This window comes from Saimiri boliviensis, chromosome 1, assembly GCF_048565385.1.
Source record: "Saimiri boliviensis isolate mSaiBol1 chromosome 1, mSaiBol1.pri, whole genome shotgun sequence".
In the NCBI taxonomy this organism is placed as follows: domain Eukaryota; kingdom Metazoa; phylum Chordata; class Mammalia; order Primates; family Cebidae; genus Saimiri; species Saimiri boliviensis.
The window spans coordinates 200,526,488-200,544,015 of record NC_133449.1 but is presented as its reverse complement, the minus strand read 5'-3'; the positions used below and the strand labels follow the sequence as shown (position 1 = coordinate 200,544,015).

General features: G+C 43.0%; 2 protein-coding genes across 2 annotated transcripts in view; one reads left to right on the top strand and one right to left on the bottom strand.

Moving 5' to 3' along the window:
- Positions 1-9,723: 9,723 nt before the first annotated feature.
- On the bottom strand, positions 9,724-16,381 carry LOC101028331 (uncharacterized). The gene is made up of 3 exons (XM_039472644.2): positions 16,192-16,381; positions 14,699-16,068; positions 9,724-10,147 (listed from the first exon to the last, which is right to left on the bottom strand). The coding sequence occupies exons 1-2, from the start codon at positions 16,379-16,381 to the stop codon at positions 15,296-15,298; spliced, it is 963 nt and encodes a 320-aa protein (XP_039328578.1). The 3' UTR covers positions 9,724-10,147; positions 14,699-15,295.
- Positions 15,927-17,528, top strand: part of MAN2A1 (mannosidase alpha class 2A member 1) — a 174,776-nt gene continuing 173,174 nt past the window's right edge. The window contains exon 1 of the mRNA XM_003920707.4: positions 15,927-16,573. Coding sequence (XP_003920756.1) covers positions 16,439-16,573 — 135 coding nt within the window. The 5' untranslated portion in view covers positions 15,927-16,438. The remainder of the gene's footprint in view (positions 16,574-17,528) is intronic.

The following is a 17,528-nucleotide window of genomic DNA, read 5'->3' as shown; positions in this document are numbered from 1 at the left end:
CGCTTTAGGAGGGCTTATGGAAGCATTCATCATTGCGAGGCCACTGTTTCCACTGCAGTGAGTTCACTAAAGCAGCAGCAATCACAGAATATGAGAGACTAAACAGCAGCCCACCCCTTCCCTTATTTTTTAGGTGAGAAAACTGGAGTCACAGAGATTAATGGCTTTGCCCAGGCTACACACTGGCCAGAAGTAAGGCTGATCCCAGAGTGGCACCTTTTGAGCCTCATCCACTGCTCATCACCACAGAATGCTCCCTGGAAGTCCATGGTACCTAGCACCTAATCCAATGCCTGGCACATAGTAGGTTCACAGTAAATATCTATGGACTGACAGAATGGCCTGAGAGCTTTACCATGTTTTATAAATGATTTTAAATTAGCTAAAGGCTCCAAACAAATCTAGTTTTAGGAGAGGCTAGCCAGCCATGAACAAGACCATTATGAACTAGAAGAGAGATTACTGAATAACATAAATAGAAGGAAAGAATTCAGCTGTAGCTTGTACTAAAAACACTGAAACTTATTTCATGATGGTAAGGGGCTAAAAAAGCTGGTAAACTGTGACTGTATCTTAAGGGATAAAACATCCTTGGCTGTGATGGAAAAAATATGGTGTGAAATTCCTTTGCTTTCTGCTGCTATTGAAACAGCAGGTGTATGTTCAGAATGCTTCTTTTATAGAAAACAGAGTGAAATTTTGACATCAAAAGGTCTTGAGATAACTCTAGTAATGAGAATGACCACTGGGGGAAAAGCATACCTTTTAGAAGATACTGATTTAGGATATAGCTATTTTGAGCATTTTTATTCAAAAAAATGGAAATTTTGCTTAATTTCCATTTATCCTATTCTTACTCTGCAAAGCAGAGGCATGATTGATCTTCAAATGTCAATCTCTCACCTAAAGAGAGGAAGAAAAGATTTATTTAAAGAATAAAATGTCATAGGGGTTCTTAGGGGAAAAGCTCCTGAGTTTGGATTTTCTCTTGACAGCCAGGCTTCTAGGTGAGTGACTCCTTTTCCATCCATCTCGTCGTAGCTCCCTGGATAGCTATGAGCAAGACATCCAGGTTGGCAAATGTTTCCATGTTTTAGTTTCCTTTTTGCAGTTCATCCACCTGAGCACTGAGTTAGTTTCAGCAAAGAGTTCTTGGTACTGCAAGAAAAAAGTCCTCAGCACTTTGAGGAGTTGATAAAATCATGCTTCTGGAGACACTCATCCCAATAAAAATGAGCCACTAGGCTGTTGTCTTTGGGTTAGTCCTGAAGGATTCAGGAGGCAGCTGAATCCCACAATTTGGAGAGCTCACTTCAGTACAGATTGATGTATAAGCAGGTACAGAAAATATTAATGGTTTATCAGAAGGTCCCAAGAATTTTCAACGTCTAGATGCAGTCTGCACACTGCAGGTTTAATAAATGCACTATCCTGTATTTTCAGCACCTACAGCAGGGCCCGCCTAGCACATAATTAGGCATCTGAGAATCATTTATTAAAATAATTCAGTGTTAAAATAAGAGAAAATCTCCCACTGGCTAAGGTATGAGTATAAATGTATATTGTTTATGAAATTTACAACCATTGTTTTATGACCCTGTGAATTAAAAAAAAACAAAACAAATAATACATGAATTTAGACACTTTGAGGTGTTATCTAAACTGACCTCCTATTTAAAAAAAGAATCTTACACTCAAAGCACCCTAGATAAATGGATTCTATTCTAAAGATCTTCAGATGGAGAATAGCTGTATATAAAAGTCCACTGACTGGTGCCTAGGTTTTCTTTGTATAAGGGTGCATAATCCTTACTCTTCAGGTTTTTCCTGCTTTTCTGTAGTGGGCAGGATTTATAGGGTTTGTTGCCATTGTTTTGGACTAGCTGGAGGGACTGCTTGTCCTCCTGACAAATAAGATTAAAACCTCAATCTTTACCTTCACAGTCTTTACAGAGGAGCAAAAGGCAGAGAGGAGATTCCCCTTAGTTGCAGAAAACCAGACTAAGTAAGAATCACTCTACATAAGCAAATCTGTGGTCTGCTCTCTCATTCAGAGACCTCAGGGGAGCCTAAAAAATGAGTTAGTCTCTCTGAGGACTCACCAGGCTACCAGAGCTAAACAAGAGTCTTGTCTGAACTCTGAAGGGGAGAAGGGACAGAGGGCATGGGTGAGAACACAGCTGCAGTTGACTTCCATGAAACAATCTGGAGAGCATGGCCCAAGAGAGAGAAAACAGGCCTTGGGGCCTATTAAGAATGTTCTTACTTAATTTTCTAAAGAATGAGTCAACTGGAAAACCACCCACTCCTGGGTTCCTGATAATACAAGCTTCATTCGTTTACTCATTCAACAAACGAAGTAGCTCAGATCAGTTTTATGGTAAATACCTCTAACTTCTTGGCAGAGAATCAAGCAAGGAACTTGTGATTTTGGACTATTATAAATAACTTCTCTAGGTTACATACTTACATGCTGACGGTTCACATATAAGGAGGACAAAAAGAACGCTCCCAAAACAAACATCACCCCTCAAAATTATTTAAAAGGCCTGGAAGATTTTAAATTGAAGAGATAGTTTAGCATCAAGTCAGGGTATGAATGAACCAGAAAGGCTTTGTTTTAGCAAATTTACTCCCCAAAGAGCAGACTAATAGATATGATATGAAAAATGCACAGGCCTTTGTTTCTTTAATGACCTTGAGGAATATTCTAATTTATTAGGAATCCTCCAAGAAAACAGTTTACCTCTTCAGTTATCTCATTTTGTGTTTCTTTTTTTTTTTTTTTTTTTTTTTTTTTTTTGCCAGGGTCTCAATCTTTTGGCCAGGCTGGAGTGCAGTGTTGCAATCATGACTCACTGTAGCCTTGAGCTCCTGGGATCAAGTGATCCTCCCACTTCAGCCTCATGAGTAGCTGAGACTACAGGCATGTACCACCACACCCAGCTAATTTTTGTGTTTTTTTGGTGGAACCGGGGTCTCAGCATGTTGTCCATGCTGGTCTTGAACTCCTGAGCTTAAGGAAATCTGCCCACCTCGGCCTCCCAAAGTACTGGGATTACAGGCCTGAGCCACTGTGCCTGGCCCATGTTTCTGAATTTTTAATACATTTTATTAATTTTTGCTGATCATTTTTCTAGGAAACACTAAGAAAAGTAAAATTACATGTTTTAAAATTTTCTCTCTTAATATCTTCCATAAAAGTTAATTCTATCACTTTTTCTTTGTATACTTCTTGGAAGCTATTTTCCTCCCTTTGTGTCAGTGACTTATCATAGGAAGAAAAAAAAGGTTCCTCATCCATTCCTTACTTGGTATCTATAAGGCTGTAAGCAAAGACATTGGCTTTATCTACAAACTGCTGTAGTCAGATTGTTAGGGAAGTATGAATTAATTACTGTAGATGCAGTATAATTCTATTCTTGGGAATCAGAGAATTAAAACCAGGATTCAAAGCAATACCCATAAGGGAAAGTGGTTGGGGTTTATATTGGAATCATGGGGGTATATTATACTAAGGTTAAAGAGGGAGGATGAGATGGAAAGACAGAAAATCTCACCACAGCATGTGAAAGTTTCTCCTTAGGAGAGCCTTGTGGCTCATTGCGCCTGTCAAGTAGGCTAATGTGCCTGTAAATTTCCTCTGACAGAAAACACATCACAGCAGCAGCACCAGAAAACAACAAAAGCAAACTGTGGAAGACTGAAAGCCCAGAGCTTTCAAGGGTGATCAGAATATGCCAGAGTTAAAAAAAAAAAAAAAAAAAAAAAAAAAAAAACGAGCAAGGCATTGAAAATAAACAAAAGCTAGAAAGAAATGAGATCACTTTCCAAGAAATAAGCGTTTATCATTTATAGGCCAAAGGAAATGCTTCTCCCACAGTGATTTTTTAATGTATTATTGGGCAGTCTCAGTTCAAGGTCAAAAATATCAGAGGGCAAAAGGAATAGGACTCAAGGTTTAATACTGTATTTATCATAATTGGCATTGTAATTGCATAAATATTAAATTCATAGAAATAATTATAAGCACATTATCTCCGTATCTCCACACGTTGCTTTAATTTTTAATATAATCTTTTATCCGCCTTTTCCTCAGCTGGCTGTGGGTTTGTGATTTGCATAGTTAGAATGATCCGGTGCCATCAATTTAGTGATGAAGTCACTCATTGAGCAGAAGAGTTTTCTAAAGATTATACAAAGCTGTAGAAAAGAAAAGAACAGAAATGAAATGTTATGTTTCAAATAAATGGGAAGTTTATTTTAGAACACATTTTCCATTGTAAATTTAATACAACCACTTTGTAACAACTTTGGAAAACAGAGAAGATAAGGAAAAAGCACCCATATTTCATCATCCTAACTTACCAGTGTTTTATGGTCTTCTATACCTAGGAACATATATTTTTAACATAGATGTAATCATAACTATATGTGTGTAATTTTGCATCTGATTTTTTCTATTATTAATATGGCTTTCATAACTATGACTTTTATGACTATAAAATACTAATAAAAAGAGGGGTCTATAATTTTTTCACTTACTAAATTTCTTGTGGCTAGCAGAGCAGAAGGGTAGAATCATATGGATTAAATATCAGCTCTGCTATTGAACTGTGTGAATTTGGGCAAGTTAGTAAAAGCTGTGCCTTAGTCTTCTCAACTACAAAATGGGGATAATAATAGTGCTTTTATTAGAGTATTCTTATTAGAGTTAAAGGACATAATCCAGCATTTAGCCTGTCTCTGTCACACAATAGGTACTAAAACTAAGTATTAGTAAAGTCAAAAATGTAAAATACATTACACTGGGTTTCAAAATTAGGAAAAAAAGCTTAAGTCCTACAAAACTCAATTTCCTGGAACATTTCCATTACCCCCTTTAGAATTTTGAAAAATGTCTTTTTAGAGATGGGGTCTCGGTCTGTTTCTCAAGCTGGACTAGAATTTTTGGGCTCCAGTGACCCTTCTGCCTCATCCTCCCATGCAGCTGGGACTATAGGCATGCACCACTGAGCCCAGCTTGTCCTCACCCTTGAAGTCTCCATTTCCCAGTCACAATTCCCTTCCTCCACCACAAACTAGACATTGATGCTTAGAGTTTTGTTGCTTTCCTTCATGCTTTACGTGTAAGTATACTTCTCTAAAGATACAGCTTATTTTGCCTGTTATTGAACTTGATATAAATGGAATCACACACACACACACACACACACACACACACACACACACACATCATTTTGTGTTTAGACAGCATGCAATCTAAGGCTTGGTTTAGTGATGAAAAATCTTTAGACAGGGAACCAGAGAACTGGGCTCCAGTCTAGTCTCCCTGAGACCTTGGGCAAATCTTTTTGCCTTTCTTGAGTCTCCATGTAAAATGTTTGGATGTTCTAAGTGTCTTTGAAGCTGTAAAGAGTTGTTAAACCTTTTCTATTTGAGTATTGTGTGGCATATGAAAAATCATAGTCAGAGAGAGTCCAGAGAAAGGCCTAGTTCCTGCTGGAAATAAGCCTCCTCTTCCCCCAAATTAGGCCAATTACAGTGACAGCAAACAAAGGGCTGTAGAAAAATGAAAGTGATGATCCTACAGCACAAATAATTTTCTCATCCCTGATAAGTGCACATTTAGACATATTATTATCCCTAATTATACTGCACATAGAGAATATTTTCCTCAGGACAAATCGTAGCCATAAAGATTGCAATGTCAAGAGTTCAGAGTTCAAATAAGTAATCATATATTAGATATTATAGGCTTTTCTGGAAAGAGACAGTTTTAAACATTTTATTCCATTATCTCTTTAGAAGTATTTATATTTCTACAAATACTGCCTGTGGTAAGCACTGCAGGCTGGCTCACTCACTGTCCATTCTCCTCTCTTCTTGTGGTGGCTTTTACACTGCAGAGACTGGAAACTTAAAACATTTCCTAGACTTCTTTGCACATAGAGCTGTGACATGAATTAGGTCTATCAATTAGATAAGCTCATGTAAAACTTAACAGAAAAGAAGTTAAGGCATCCTCCTGACCACTTTTGGTTGCATTTCTCTTAGCATTAAGGTCATAGAAATATTTTTCTGCAGCAGTGTTCCATGGTCCATCATTTAGCCTCCTGGAAGACAATACACAGCTGAGGCTGTGGTGACAGCCGTAGGTTTTTGACTTCACCTTCTGTCATAGGGTTATGTGCTTGAACTCAGTGTTCCAGTAGACTTCAGAGGTACCAGCTTGGGGTCAGCTTGATTTTATACTGGGAATCATTTTTGGAAGGTTGGTTTAGAGCCCACTTCTTCAATCCTGACATAGATTTTTGTAAGCATCCTCTATTAAATAACTTGATGCTTAAAATACCTAGAATGATGTCTAATTTTTACACTTAATCTGAGCAATACACTTACTAAATGTTACTTTCAAAAGTCTATTTTTGTAATACAAGGTATAAAGTCATAATTTTATAGAATGCTGTATCCAAAGAGGAGTTTTGAAACCAGAAAAATCAAGCTATACCATTTAGCAGCTAACTATTCTAAAGCAAGTTATTTAACTTCTCTGAATCTAGGTCTCTTTATACGTAAAATAGATGTTAATGTACTAATCTTGCAGAGTTGTGATAATTAAATGAGACAATGTGTAAGTAAAGCAGTGAGCATAGATGTATTCTATGGTGTTCATTTCTTTCTATCCCTGTATTGGACTTCCTTTAGTGATCAGGATGATTAGTACAACAATTTGGGGGAGAAATTCTCTTTAAAGGGCTTTTTATTTTAGAAAAGCTCACTTTACAGGGATATAAAGATTTGGTGCTGACTCACAAAGACAAGAGGAATAGCTTTAAATGTAGCTCAAGAGCAAACAGACATCTATTACCAGCCAGGGCCACTCATAATGGGCACCACCAATCCACCTCAACTGGTAGCTCAGGACCAAAATGATTATTCACTCATTCAACAAATATTTATTAGGCCTCAATATTGCTAGACACGATTTTACTCAGTAAGATATAATGTTGAATCACAAGGTCCCTGACTTGAAGGAGCTTGCGTTCTATTGAGAGGATAGACATCAAATAAGTCAGTACATAATTTCAAATAGTGAGAAGGATTCTAAAGAAAATAAAGTCCTCCTCCTGCTCTTCTACTCTTATCTTCTTATGTCTCTCTCAGCAGTGTATTATCCTACGTGACTCATCCTCTCTTGCAGCTTCCTTTCACAGGAAGAAAGGCACAGTAAGGTACAGGTTGTGCCAACAATATTGATACTCTGTTAGGAAGGTGGCTGATTTCAAGATCTGTAAAAGGTCTGGGGCTCACTCCTGTTTCATGGATGTCAGTGGAAAACACAAGATGCCCGGATTAGAGACAAAGGAAGATGTTAAAGCTGCAGGAGTCTGATGTTGGTGCTAGTTTCTCACGTCCCCCAGATCCCACAGGGTCTGAGGCGAATGGCCAGCTCGAGGCAACATACACAGTGGGTTTATGTCACAGCAAGGGAATTTACTGCTTTTGTAGTATGTGGTCAGTCTGGCCATTGTTGAGGAGAAAACACTACTCGATTGCTCAAGGCTGCTCCCTGCAAACACAACCCTGAGAGAACACAAGTAAATAATGGTCAGGGCCTTGCATTCTTAGCATACCCAGAAAGAATGTGTAAGGATGCTCGGGGCTTTGACAGTGATTTTCGCAATAGGTAGCGTGGAGAAAAGGACTAAACTCTCATTCATTTATTATGTAATCACAATTACAAAATTTTCTCAAGTTCCCAGTATTTAGAACTTTGTCCTACTGCCTCCCAATTTTTCCCCCGTAGATGTGATTGAATTAGGCTTTTGAGGAGCTCAGACAGACTTAGAGTATCAGTGGACAGAAAAGACAGATTTTCCTATTGTTAGCAAATACAAGCTGAGGCTCTTGTGCATGTATAGACTTATCACCAGACATATGGGGCTATACCTCATGCCTTCCAGAATCCTCACCCCATGCATTCCTTCGAGACCTTTCCTATTCAAAATTACATTGATTGTTCATTTTAACTTAATCTTCACTGTAAAAATGCATTTCAGTGGGTAGGAAAAATGATAGATATCTATGATATGCTCCCAACCTGAAGCATTCCATGGGTGGCTGTTGTTCTTGCATCCTGGTAGAAGGGGCTCTTCCAGGATTGTCCTCACAGTACACTTTCATTGAACTCTAAAGTCATAGATCAATGACAAGGGAGAAAATGGTGAACTTGCTCCATAACAAATCAGTGCTGTCCAATTATCTATGTGGACTTCCTTCTCCATGTCCCACAGCAGCTATTCAAATGTTCTCTCCCCTATTCACCTCTCAACTGCACCCATCTTTGTCTTTCCCAGAATAAATGGAAGTATCTGGGGAATGCTCTCCCAATATACCACTACTTGTGGTAGTTATACAGCAAGGCTGAAAGATCACTGTTACTACCCCGATGTAATATGTTGGAAAATGGAGGCTTAGAGATATGTAAGTTCCCCAAAGTCACAAAAGCTTTATGTAATGGAGAAGCAATTAGGCTTGAACCTTTATGATATGGGCTCTGCCCTCATGTACCTTCCCTTCCCTCTATTTTCAGTGTTCCTACAAAAAGCTCTAGCCTCCTGAGCCACAGAAACATGTACGCTATAGAGCAGGCGTCCCCAAACTTTTTACTTAGGGGGCCAGTTCACTGTCCCTCAGACCGTACTGTGCTCCTCTCACTGACCACCAGTGAAAGAGATGCCCCTTCCTGAAGTGCGGCGGGGGGCTGGATAAATGGCCTCAGGGGGCCGCATGCGGCCCGCAGGCCCTAGTTTGGGGATGCCTGCTGTAGAGAATGGTTGCTTCCACTTTTGCTAGAAAATTTTCTCATAGGATAAGGATTAAATCTGTAGCAATTTGTTTCCCTAAAGACAGAGAGATAATTGCTCTGATCCAAAGGGAGAATAAAATTTCTCATGTCTTTCCCAAATGAAAAGATTGTATCCCAGGATAGGCACCTAGGTTTGTTCTGAAGGTCCTGGGGAAACCAGAGTGTCTGTCTATCTATCTATCCATTCATCCATCCATCATCTATCTCATGTGTTAATCTATCCATCCTATTTACCTGATTTATCTATCTATCCTATCTTCAATTTGTCTATCAATTATCTATCTACCAATATCTATTCTCCATCCTTATAGAGGTATTATTGACAAATAAAATTTGTATATATTTAAGGTGTATGACATGAAGTTCAGATACATGTACACATTATAAAGTGATTACTACAAGTAAGCTTACCAAAGTGTCCATCACCTCACATAATTGCCATTATTTTGTGAATGGTGAAAACACGTAAGATCTCCTCTCTTAGTAAATATTTAGTACACAATACAGTCTCATTAACTATAGTCACCATGCTGTATGTTTGATCTCCAGAATTTATTCATCTCGTAATTCAAGGTTTATACCCTTAGACCAAAATTCACCCATTTACTCCACTTCCCAGGCCCTGGCAACCACCATACAACTTTCTATTCGTTTGGGTTTGACTTCTTTAGATTCCACATACCCGCATAAGTGAGATTGTAACTGGGCGTTCCAGGTTCTTGACTACCCTGCCCCAGGAATGGGGCAAGAGGCCCTGGAGGCACGGTGGACTCATTCAAGTAAGTATTGGACCCAAAGAGTTTTGCAGAAAAGCAATTTATTAGACAGACAGACACACACACACACACACACACAGAGAGAGAGAGAGAGAGAGAGAGAGAGAGAGAGAGAGACAGAGAAGTAGGGAAAAAGAGAGAGGCTGTTGTGGGAGGGGATCCAGAGATGGAGTCCACACAGGTGAGGGGCAGGGGGTCTTTCAATCTGGGAGTTACTCCCACGCCGTTCAAGTTCTTGTCCCAAGAGAGGAGTTCCTCCAAACTTCCACTGGAGTGATTGATTTTTGACTCTGATGCTGGATTGGTTGCCTGGCCCACAGTCCTCCTATTGCTTTTCTCGGTCTTTCTAAACAAAGGGAGCTCACCTGGGCAGCATACCTTTCCCACACATGAGCAAGTTAGACAAAGAACTCTAGGCTCCTGGATGGAGACGTGAGAGAAAGCAGGTCAGGCATGTCACTGGGAAGTTCTTGTCTTTCAAACCGTGCCCCATGTGGACCTGGCAAGAGAAGTTTAATACATTCCCTCAAGATCATGTGGTATTTGTCTTCCTGAGTCTGGCTTATGTCACTTAATGTTCCCCAGGTTCATCTATGTTCTTGTACATGATAGGATTTCCTTCCTTTTTATTTTATTTTATTTTATTTTATTTTATTTTTTGAGACGGAGTTTTGCTCTTGTTACCCAGGCTGGAGTGTGATGGCGCGATCTTGGCTCACCGCAACCTCCGCCTCCTGGGTTCAGGCAATTCTCCTGCGTCAGCCTCCTGAGTAGCTGGGATTACAGGCACGTGCCACCATGCCCAGCTAATTTTTTGTATTTTTAGTACAGACGGGATTTCACTATGTTGACCAGGATGGTCTCGATCTCTTGACCTTGTGATCCACCCACCTCGGCCTCTCAAAGTGCTGGGATTACAGGCGTGAGATTTCCTTCCTTTTAAAAGGATGAATGCTATTCCATTGTTTATATAGACCACATTTTCTTTATTCATTCATCTGCTGATGGACACTTAGGTTTATTCGGTATCTTGGCTATTGTGAATAATTCTGCAAAGAAAATGCTAGGGATGGCATAACAAAGCTATCTAATGAGATATCACCTCACATCTCTTTGAATGGCTATTATCAGCTCTTGGAGACAGAAAGACTCATGTTAGTAACAACAGAAAAACATACAGTTTTTTTTCATAAGTGATAGTAAAATCTTATTTCAGTAAAGTAAATAAGTGATCAAGATGATCCAAATTTATTTTCTCAAAAATAGAATTTGCTTTGGATATATACCTAGTAGTGGGATTGCTGGATAATGTGGTAGTTCTATTTTTAATTTTTTAAAACAGCTTCATACTGTTTTCCATAATTGGTTACCAGTCTATAATTCTACAAATAGTTTACAAGGGTTTATTTTCTCCGTATCCTGGTCAAATTTTGATAATATTTGACCTGTTTCTAATAGCCATTCTAACAGGTGTGAAGTAATATCTCATTGTGGGTTTCATTTGCATTTGCCTGGTGATTAGAGAACCTTTTTTTGTTTTGTTTTGTTTTATGAGATGGAGTCTTGCTATGTCACCCAAGCTGGAGTTCAGTGATGCAACCTCTGCCGACTGCAACCTCTGCTTCCTGGGTTCAAGAGAGTCTCCTTTCTCAGCCACCACAGTAGCTGGGATTACAGGCGCCTCCCACCACACATGGCTAATTTTGTATTTTTAGTGGAGAAGGGGTTTCACTAGTGATCTGCCAGCCTCAGCCTCTCAAACTGCTGGGATTACAGGCATGAGCCACCGTGCCCAACCTAGAGCACCTTTTAATATTAGCTGTTGGCCATTTGCATGTCTTCTTTGAAAAAATGTTATCCAGGTCCTTTGTTCATTTTAAAATTGTGCTGTTTATTTACTATTGAATTATGTAGGCTCATTATATATATTTTGGAGATTAGTCCCATATATATATAGATAAATAGAGATAGATAGATAGATACCCCTTCTCTAATATATATATATATGTTCTACGATGATACAAGCTATATGAGGACAAAACCACTGAGTTATTGAGAGATGAATCCAAACAGATGGTGTGGGTTAGCAATGGTTCCATGGTTTGCAAATATTAAGTTGGTTTGCAAATACATGGTTGGCAAATATTAGGTTGGTGCAAAAGTAGATGTGTTTTTTGCCAATACCTTTTAAAAAACCACGATTGCCATTACCTGCAAAAACTGCAAATACTTTTGCACCTACCTAGTATTTTCTATCAACTGGGTGGTTGCCTTCTGTATACATTTGCTAGGGATGGCATAACAAAATGCCACAGACTGGGTGACTTAAACAACAGAAATTTATTTTCTCAGTTTGGAGGCTGGAAGTCCAAGATCAAAGTGTCAGCAGGTGTGGTTTCTCCTGAGGCCTCTCTCCTTGGCAGGCCATCCCAGTCTGTCCTCATATGGTCTTTTCTCTGTGTGCATGTATCCCTAGTGTCTCTCTCTTCTTATAAGGACACCAGTCAGATTGGATTAGGGCCCAACAGCTTCATTTTAACTTAATCGCCTTTTAAACTTAATCTCCTCTTTAAAGACCTTATCTCTATATACTATTATACTCTGAGATACTAGGGGTTGGGACTTCATCATGTGTATTTTAAAGAGATACATTCAGCCTATACCACTTTCCTTTCGTGGCTACATGATTGGTATGACCAGTTCCTGAAGCAATCACTTTTCCTCCCAATCCTAACCATTGCTAACCCACAGCATCTGTTTGGATTCATCTCTCAGTAACTCAGTGGTTTTGTCCTCATATAGCTTGTACCATCCTAGAACATATCCCACATCTGAAGTGATCACTTTAGAGTTGTCATCTCATACTCAAGATCATTATCTCCTCTCTGTTCAAATACATATTAATAAGGCACCCCAAATACTTGCTAATTCCTGCTCATCAGGTCCAGTCAGCATAATGTTGTCAATGTAGTGGACCAGTGTGATATTTTATGGCAAGTCAAGACAATCAACAACTCTGTGGACTATATTAATGTCAGTTGATATACCCCCAAGACAATACTGTGTAGGTATCCTGTTGGCCCTGACAGGAGAAAGCCAACTGCTTCTGGTGGTTTTACAAATAGGTATAGAGAAAACAGCATTAGCCACATCAATAGCTATATACCAAGTGCCAAGTGCTATGTTGATTGGTTCCAGTAAAAATAATACATTTGAGACAGCAGAAGCAATTGGAATCACTTCTGGATTAAGTTTATAATTAATCAATAAGCTCCTGGAGCTTCCACTTAGCTCTCCCTAATGATGGCCCTCACTCTATGGCTAAATCCCAATGTGGGGATTCTGTCAGTTGCTAAGTATGCTTATTCCAATTATTAGGTTGGTGCAAAAGTAATTACTGTTTTTGCCATTAAAATTATGCCATTAATACATATTCCAATTACACTGGGAAAGTAGCAACATAGTTGGTATGTGGACTAACGGTGGTGATTTCTATCCCTAGGAATTAGCATCAATTCAGAGCCAGTGTCTAGTAAAACTCAAATGGTCTGTATATTTCCTTTTCACCAATACAGAGTCACTAGTAAATGGCCACATGTCATTTTGGGGAAAGCTTGAAAAAATTTGCCATGTGTACTATGGGAAGGTGCAAGGTCCTTCTTAAAGGGGACACAGATTCTCCTTCAACCAAGGGACTATGGGTCTGTGAATAGACTTAGGTCTGAGAACTGAGAGACTGTGATTATCCACTGTGGTGACTCAAGTCAGGTTTTGGCTACCTGACCTAGAGTTTTACCTGTTATAAATATCAAGCAATAATCTATTTCAACTGCCTACCTACTTTGTTTCCAGAGCATCTCCGTAAGCCAAGGCAGTCTGATTTCCTGCTGACCTTTAAGGTAGTTGTGCCCACCTTGTCTTTGTTGGTTATGTACTGCCTGGACTCTGCTATTCTGAGATCCTGTCATCCCCATTGAAATCAGGATGCTCATCTAGTTAGTGTCATCTTCTACAGTCAAGGTTTTCAAGTAGAGGAAGGCTAGTTTCTTTAGACACTGGAGGGCAACCTACTTCCACTGATAAGAGAATGAGTGAGTTTGAGTGTTTAAGATCGTCAGTTTCATCTGGGTCCAACCCATTTCAAGTATCGAAATCCTATTATTAAAAAATAACATCTTTTTACATGAGGAACTCAAATGTGTGTGAATTTAATAGTAGTTATAATTCAGTAACATGAAAATTAAAATTTTGTGTTTGATTTTCAGCGTAATTCTTGTTGCTATGATAAACCAGAGATTTCTGAATTCTACAGAATATCTCTGGTTCTCATACCATAACTCTGAGAGTTAACAAACCTGTGCTTGTCATTTCTTTTTATAACCATTCGAAAGCACTCAAAAGAATCCATCCCACACCATAGTCTTTCTAGTCACCTTTATAACCATAGCAGTCAAGTGTAGCAGCCATTCGGGCCCCCAGGGCACATGCTTCAGTTGGCACTTCATCAGAATCAACTTCAGATAATTGCTTGAGATGCCCAGCATGCCATGAATTACATTTCCCTTTGGCAAGGAGTTCAAGCTCAAAACCTCAATCAAACTGACCTGTAATATCGTCTTTGCAGGTCTATTTATCGGGACTACTGGGACAGGAAAGGCTTAATAAAAAGAATTATTAACTATAATAGAGGATTACAATAATGAGGGATTCACTAGCAAGAAGAGAACCCTAAAGAATATAGAAATAGCAGCTATAAGGAACTGACCTTATAACTAACACTTGGGCTGAGAGACAGAGTGCCCAATGAAGAATCTCCCCAATTCCTCCCAGGGCTGAGATCTAGACCTTTTTGGAGAGCGCATGACGTGGCTCACTGAATGGCAGAGAAGTCACCATTGGGCTACATCTGCAAACTAGTGGAAAATGTGCCCTCTGCAACTTGTCACAAATGCCTCTAGGGTGCCAGAGAAGCTATTCATGGGGTAGCGTCTCACCTTCTCTACAAAGCTCCTAGAGTTGGGCATGCGGGAAGAAACTGCCAGTTACTTACTGAGCACTGTAGGACCTTGGCACTGGAAAAAGTCAGGTATGCTGCAAAAGCCTATCAATACATCGAAACCAGGAAGCAAAATTCTTTTTTTTTTTTTGTAATGTCTCTTTAGCGCCCTCTACTGACAAAGCTTCAGTCCCAGAAGGCAAAGGGAAAAACTGTTTTAAAGGCTCAGATGCATTTTCACAGTGCAGTCAAAAAGGGTGAATTTGGAGTTGAGAGGCAATAAATCAATAACTGGCGCAAGCATCACTTCTCAGATTACACTCATGGATATCGTAGTCAGATGTCTACATCTGCCTGGAGGGCCCTTTGTCAGACTCGTTTCCCCCAGGTTTCAACAGGCTGTCACCAAAGTTGGAAATAGCCAGAACGGAATGTGCAGCCCTCTTCTCTTGCATTTCCTCCAGCCCTTCACCAAGTACTCTTTCACGCACGCCGGGCCCGAGTGTCCTAGCATAGGAAACCTGGGCAACAAAAGGAAGTGGGGTATAAGCTCAACCCCTGTTGGGCGTGGAGTGCTGGCGCCTGAATGTCCCCAAGGCCTCAACTCCCAGAAAGCTGCCTGCCAGGTCACAAAAGCCTTGTGAGGTCTTCCTACCGCTGGGACACTGGGAGGCAGGCGCGGGGCGGGCCCGGCGGGCGGCGCACTGTGATTGGGCGCCGGGGGGCCCGCCCCCTCATCTCAGTGCGTCGGGAGGGGGCGGGGTCAGCCGCCTGCTCGGCTCCGGGGCTGCAGGCGCCTATTGACCCAGCGGCCGCCGCGCCGCCGCTGTCTCCTCTTGCTCGTGGCGGGCGGTGCTGGAGCGCCAAGTGGCGCTGGAAAACCGGCGCTTCCTTTCGTCGCTGCCGCTGCCGTCTCCGCGTTTGTGGGGCGGGAAAAAGGGAGGGGGCTCGCGGCTGCAGCTGGAGCGGGCTTCTCTCCGGGGACGGTCTTTTCCTCCCTGCTCTCCTTTTCCTCCTCCCCGCGCTGCCGCCGCCGCCAGCCCCCTGCGCCTCCCGGCGCAGCCCCGGTCCGGGAGGGGAAAGGTAGGGGCGGCGAGGGGCTGGAGAGGTTGGCGAGCGGACGCCAGCTCTGAGGAAACTCCTCGATCCCAGCGTCCCGGAGCCCAGGGTGCACACAGGTCCGGCAGCGGCGGTGGCGGCGGCGGCAGGAAGGGGCTCAGTAGGGGGAGGCGGGGGCGGTGCCGCGGGGGCGGGTCCGACCGTCCCGGATAGAAGTTGTAGGGCCAGTCCCCTCGCGACCCTGTTCCTTCCTCCTCGGTTCCTCTGACCTAGCTGCGCGGCTCCGGCCCGGGAGCTGCAGAACCCGCGCCTCCCCTGGGTGAGGAGGACACGCCTGCCCTCGTCGAGAAAACTTTTCCTGCCGACTCAGTCGGGGCGGCGGTGGCAGGAAGTGCGGGCAGCGACCTCTCCTGCGCCTGCCCCGCGCGCCCTGCCGGGGCTCAGCGCTGAGCTTGCGAGCAAGTTTGTGGGGGCCCCTTCCCAGCTGCCAGCGAGTCTCGCCTCGCGAGGGACGCCCGGGCCCGGGAAGGGCGGCAGGCCGGGGCGAAGGCCAAGGGCGTGCGGTGGCGCCGGAGACGAAGTGCGGAGCGCGGCCGGGACTCGCACCCGCAGCCGAGAGCGCGGTGGGCGCGCAGCCCGGGAGAAGGGAGCCTCCGGCGGCCGCTTCCTGGAGTCCATAGTCTGCTGTCTCCTCCGGCTGAGGACAGTGTCCTAGCCCCGAGTCTATCGAGGAAAATGAAGTTAAGCCGCCAGTTCACCGTGTTCGGCAGTGCGATCTTCTGTGTGGTGATTTTCTCGCTCTACCTGATGCTGGACCGGGGTCACTTAGACTACCCCAGGAACCCGCGCCGCGAGGGCTCCTTTCCTCAGGTAAGCGCCTGGGAAGGCGGCGCGGGGCTCCGAGGGGCCAGCTGCTCCCCGACCTCTCCCTCCCGCCGCGGCCCCACACCCGGGCTGGGCGAGGCCGAGCCGGAGGAGGGTCCCAGCCGTCTCCAGCCGGGGCTCCGTAGGTCTCGGACGTCAGTGACCGCCGCCCGGGAGCCACCTCGCCCGGGCGCGCTGAGTTAACAAAGTGCCTGGCGGCGTGCGACGGCGGCGTAGCGCGGGGGGAAGTGGCCATGTTCCGGCACTCGCACCCGGCCTGTTGGGGTGGCCTCGGGCACCTGCTGGCGGGGGAACGGGCGCCGTATGAGGCGGCCTCTGCCAGCTCGGGCATCCCGTATCGCGGTGGGGTCGTTCTCGGTTCTGACAGGGTTAAGCCGCCCAAGGTAGCCCAGACCCCCCCTGCGCGCACCCAGCCTCGGAAATGGACCAAACCGACCCCACTTAGGCTTTTTTCCCCCTTCCCCACTGCCTCTGAAGAGAGAGAAGTTTATTTCGTGTTGCGGCCCTTTTAGAAGTGGATCTGTAGGTTGATTTTGGTGTCGTCATTCTTCAGCTATTACATCTGGTTGGTTTGTAGCAGACATGGGGAACCGAGTGGGGAAGCGCGTGTTATACTTCGGCCGAAAGCTGTGGGGCGCTCAGTCCTGCGCCCAGTGGTTAAATTGGTAAATGAGTTGAGAAGACGAACCATCCGAAGTCTTATTTAAAGTTACCAAAAATAAGCAAAACGGACACAGTCTGTTCCCTTTGGAAGGGTACCCACCTCGTGGCATGTGCAACTTCGGTTGCAAGTTATTTGCCAATAACCTGTGCACTTAAGAAATTTCAGTGAAACTGAGTACGTATTGTGTAGTGTGCCCTGTAACAAATGAACGTGAAGAACTCAAACCCTTACAGGGCGATCTAACTATTCCTGCTATACTTACGAGAAAGAGAAGCC